Source organism: Oratosquilla oratoria, chromosome 35 (genome assembly GCF_046742065.1).
Source record: "Oratosquilla oratoria isolate Oo_2021 chromosome 35, ASM4674206v1, whole genome shotgun sequence".
Lineage (NCBI taxonomy): Eukaryota > Metazoa > Arthropoda > Malacostraca > Stomatopoda > Squillidae > Oratosquilla > Oratosquilla oratoria.
In genome coordinates, this window is record NC_134811.1 from 40,756,244 (window position 1) to 40,761,364 (window position 5,121).

Sequence of the window (5,121 nt, forward strand, 5' to 3'; positions counted from 1 at the left end):
TATCGTTATAAAAATACACTTAAATTGTGAGGCTGGTGTAAAAAACACATGGCCTTTATTTCCATTATGGCCCTCTTAAAATCCATATAACTAAGAACATACGTGTTAAATCATAATGGTTACTTAACATAGTCCTGGGCATGGCGTTAAACTGCAACCGCAGCTATTGAGAGAGATAGTACCTTCCCCCAGCAAGGGCCCTTTGGCTAAGGACTACGTCCCTACTGGTGGCCCTGGTTCTCCTCAGTAGTTGTACGGCCATAAGCTTAGTCAGCATTCAGGATAGGAGAAGGTAACTCTGAATTCAAATACCCCTGCTGCCTTGCAGGGTTTGCCTCTTCAGGCAAAAGATTGGGGAGTAAACCCCGACAGATATTCCGGATTGGAGCCCCGAAGGCGGATGGATGGCATAATTGTCTCCTTCCGGCAGCCCCTGCATCCTAATCCGTCCCCAGCCGTCTTGACTGTCTTGCCATAGACCTAGCGTTTTAGGACGAGAGAGTGAGGCTGATCCTGTGAAAGTCTCCTTCATTCTAATCAAAGTTTCGCACAAGTCATGTCATCAAGCTAAAGAAAAAAAAAACTGTGGCGATGGGGGAACGACGAAGCAGTAGTTGAGGATACACTGGGAGCTGTAGTTGCAAACCTGCACACAGGCGGCTCAGGGCATGTGGTCGCTCCTCGCTGGACAGTGGCAGCATGCCCCCTCAGTGACCAAGCAGCCCTCTTCAGGATCGCTCCGCTCGCCTTTTAGCATGAGGACGGGGCTAGAAAAGGTGCCCTAAACATAGCTTGCCATTCCCCCGACCCTGGTCAGTTTACTGTGGCTGGCGGGGATCCCTTCTATCGGTCGAAACATCAAGAAAAAGAAACCAAAGGTGTTCACCTATGCATCTTGGAACGTGAGAACTCTGCTCGACAACACCAAAGTAGACAGACCGGAGAGAAGAACTGTTCTTGTGGCCAGAGAACTAGCTCGCTACAATGTCGACATAACTGCTCTCAGTGAAACACACTTTGCAGACAAGGGTCAAATGACAGAAACCGGTGGTGGTTACACCTTTTTCTGGAGTGGTCGCAGCAGTGAAGAGAGACGTGAAGTGGGTGTTGACTTTGCCAACAAATCCATCCATGTACGGATTTTACCAAACATCACCAAGGGTATTAATGACCGGCTGATGACAATGCAGATACCGCTCGGAAAGAAAGTCAAGGCAACCATTGTCAGTGCCTACGCTCCGAATATGACGAATTCTGACGAGATCAAGGATAAGTTCTATGAGGAACTGGACCCCCTCATCATATCAGTGAAGTCCAAAAAGCTCATCATCCTTGGAGATTTCAACGCTAGTGTTGGGGCCGATCATCACGCCTGGCACCGCATCCTCGGTAAACATGGCATCGGAAAATGCAATAGCAATGGGCACCTCCTTCTCAGAACATGTGCTCCTCATGACCTAGCCATCACCAACACCAAGTTTCACTTACCGACCTGGAACAAGACATCCTGGATGCACCCACGCTCTAAGCATTGGCATCGTATTGACTATGTCATCGTGAGGGCAAGGGACTTGCGGGATGTGAAAGTGACTAAGGCCATGTGTGGCACCAAATGCTGGACGGGCCACCGCCCGATAATCTCAAGGATGAACTTTCACATTCAGCCCAAGAAAAGACCACAGGGCCAGAAAGTCAAGAAGAAACTGAATGTTACAGCCCTTAAGAACACAGAGAAGGAACATTGCTTCCAGACACTCTTGCAAAACAAATTCTCCAGTTTTCAAATCAACCAGTCCAGCATCGAGGATCAGTGGGCATCCTTCAGGGACACAGCTTACTCTGCTGCCCTCGAATCATTAGGCCCCGCCACCAGATATCATCATGACTGGTTCGACGAAAATAATGCAGAAATCCAAAAGCTGCTTGAAGAGAAGCATCACCTGCACCGGGCCCACCAGAATGATGCCTCCTGTACTGCAAAGAAAGCAGCATTTACCAAAATTTGCAGTAAAGTGCAAACAGAGCTACGTCACATGCAAGATTCCTGGCTCAGTGGCAAGGCCGATGAGATCCAAGGTTATGCCGACAGGCATGACACAAAAAGCTGTCTATGGACCTTAGTCTTCTGGATTGTCCCCCCTCCTCAGTGCTGATAGCAATACCTTGCTGACAGAGAAGAAGTTCATTCTGGAGATATTGGCAGAACACTTTCACAACGTGCTCAACCGCCCAGCTCAAATCAACGATGAAGCCATTGCACGGCTCCCCCAGGTGCCTACAAACAACGACTTTGATGACCTTCTCTCAGCAGACGAGGTACGCCAAGCGATTAACCAAATGTCCACTGGTAGAGCCCCAGGGTCTGATGCCATACCTGCGAAAGTCCATAAGTCAGGGGAACCAGTCATTGTCAGCCAGCTCACCATCCTGTACCAGTCCATGTGGAACAAGGAGCAACTCCCACAAGAGTTCAGAGATGCTACAATTGTCCACATCTACAAGCGTAAAGGAAATAGCCAATCCTGCGACAGCCATCGAGGAATCTCCCTCCTATCCATAGCAGGCAAGATCCTGGCTTGTGTCCCTCTCAAACGCTTGTTGGAACACTTGGAGATCTCTGGTTTCCTCCCCGAAAGTCAGTGCGGCTTCCGTGCAGATCGAGGGACCATCGACATGATCTTTGCTTCCCGTCAACTCCAGGAGAAATGCATCGAACAATATCGTGACCTCTACACAGCCTTTGTTGACTTGACCAAGGCCTTCAACACGGTCAGCCGAGCAGGGCTCTGGGGCACCATGGCAAAATTTGGCTGCCCCCGCAAGTTCATAGCATTCGTCCGTCAGTTTCATGATGGAGTCATCTGTAATCTGAAGCCTTCCCAATTACCAACGGATTCAAACAGAGTTGTGTCCTTGCCCCGACTTTTTTCAGCATGATGTATTCGCCAATGCTGTCTAACGCCTTCAGAAACTGCAAGTCTGGCATGTATCAATACAGAGAGATTTAAAAAAGACAATAAGAAAAAGAAAACGACAATACGAAATGAACATCGCTGATAAAACCAAAGAGAATCCAAAAGAATTCTATAGTTACATTAGAGATAAAAAGGTTGTTAGGAATCACATTGGTCCACTATTATCTGCTGACGGTCAACTTCAATATTCAAATGAAGGAATGTGTAATATCTTAAACAATTATTTTAGCTCGGTATTCGTAAACGAAACACCTCAAAGTGAATTCCAAACTGAAACCTGTGAAAAGTCTGGGGTAAACTTACTCACTACGGTTAATATAACAAAAGAAAAAATTAAAAGGTGTATAGACAAAGTCAAAGATAATAAAACACCAGGGCCTGACGGTTGGCATCCAAGAATCTTAAAGGAAAAGAAAAATGAGATTGTTGTTCCAGTAGAAATTATTTTCAAGAAATCCATCATATCCGGAGATGTCCCAAGAGAATGGAAGCTAGCTAACGTTACTCCCATATTCAAAAAAGGTGACAAAAAGAAACCAAATAACTATAGGCCTATAAGTTTGACTTCAATCGTAGGAAAAATAATGGAAACTATCATCAGAGATGCTATCGAACATCATTTAGAAAGTAACCGTTTGATAAATGATAGCCAGCATGGTTTCAGACGGAAACGTTCTTGCGTGACTAACTTACTCGAATTCTACAGCACAGTTATCTCGAATTATGACAAAAGAAACAATATAGATTTAATATATCTAGACTTTGCAAAAGCTTTTGATACCGTCCCACACGAAAGACTACTTACTAAACTAGCTTTGCATGGAATAAGTGGTAGCCTATTAGGTTGGACTAGTAATTGGTTGAATGGTCGAAAACAGAAAGTTGTTTTAAATGGAAAAACTTCTGGATGGAAAAGTGTTGCAAGTGGAGTTCCTCAGGGTTCCGTTCTTGGGCCACTTCTATTCATAGTATATATAAATGATATAGACCATGGACTAAAATCTACTGTTTCCAAATTGGCTGATGATACAAAACTGTGCGGAGTGGCAAATGATCACTCAAACCAATTAGATATTCAAGAAGATTTAGATCAATTACAGCAATGGTCTGAAAAGTGGCTAATGAAATTTAACACAAGTAAATGCAAGGTAATGCACATAGGTAAAAATAACAGTAAGTACGATTACAAGTTATTTGGAAATTCATTAACAAAAGTGGATAGTGAAAAAGATCTCGGCGTAATTATCAGTAACGACCTCAAATCATCCAAGCAATGTATTTCAGCCTCTGAGAAAGCAAATAAGATTCTCGGACTGATTGCGCGATCTTTTGATTTCAAAAGTCCATCACTCATTAACAAGCTATATAAATCGTTAGTTCGTCCACATTTGGAATATGCTGTTTCCGTATGGTCACCGAATCTCATTAAAGACATTGACAGACTGGAAAAAGTACAACGGCGAGCCACAAAACTGATTCCAAATATAAAAAATAAACCATACGAAAATCGACTAAAACACATGAATCTGTTTTCCCTTAAAAAGCGTAGACTCAGAGGTGACTTGATACAGGTCTTTAAGATTTTAGGGAATTGACAACATCAAAAGTGACCAAATTTTCACATTGAATGAGAACCAGACAAGAAACAATGGTCTCAAACTGTCCGGAAATAGATTCAATTTGGAAGTAGGTAGAAGCAACTTTGCCAACCGTGTAGTTAATGAATGGAATAAACTTCCTGCACAGGTAATGCAATATAGTTTAGTTCGAAGCTTTAAGAATCATTTAGATAAATACCTAAGTAAGATGCTGTAATGATTATAATTTATCTTATATTATTTGTTTTTGTTTTGTTATCATTTGTCAGTCTGATTTTCATTTATTATTAGTTATATGTCAATTTATCATTTACTATTTACCTGGTTTTTTATTATCTTAACTATACCTATGCATTTATTTATGTATCTTATTTGTTATTTACATTATCATAGTTTTTATTTATTATTTTATTATTAATATGATTTTTTTCCGCATCCGACCTAGATATGGATCAAAAGGTCTCCTGTCGGCATGCTCCGCTTTTGTAATCCTTTGTAATCCTTTGTATCAGATACAGATATAACAGAAAACTGTTCAACCTAAGAAG

At 42.5% G+C, this 5,121-nt stretch overlaps 1 protein-coding gene across 1 annotated transcript; it reads left to right on the plus strand.

The window, feature by feature from the left end:
• The first annotated feature begins 699 nt into the window (after positions 1–699).
• LOC143018749 (uncharacterized) lies at positions 700–2,937 on the plus strand. The gene is made up of 3 exons (XM_076174332.1): positions 700–710; positions 818–2,089; positions 2,148–2,937. The coding sequence occupies exons 1-3, from the start codon at positions 700–702 to the stop codon at positions 2,935–2,937; spliced, it is 2,073 nt and encodes a 690-aa protein (XP_076030447.1).
• The last annotated feature ends 2,184 nt before the right edge of the window (positions 2,938–5,121 follow it).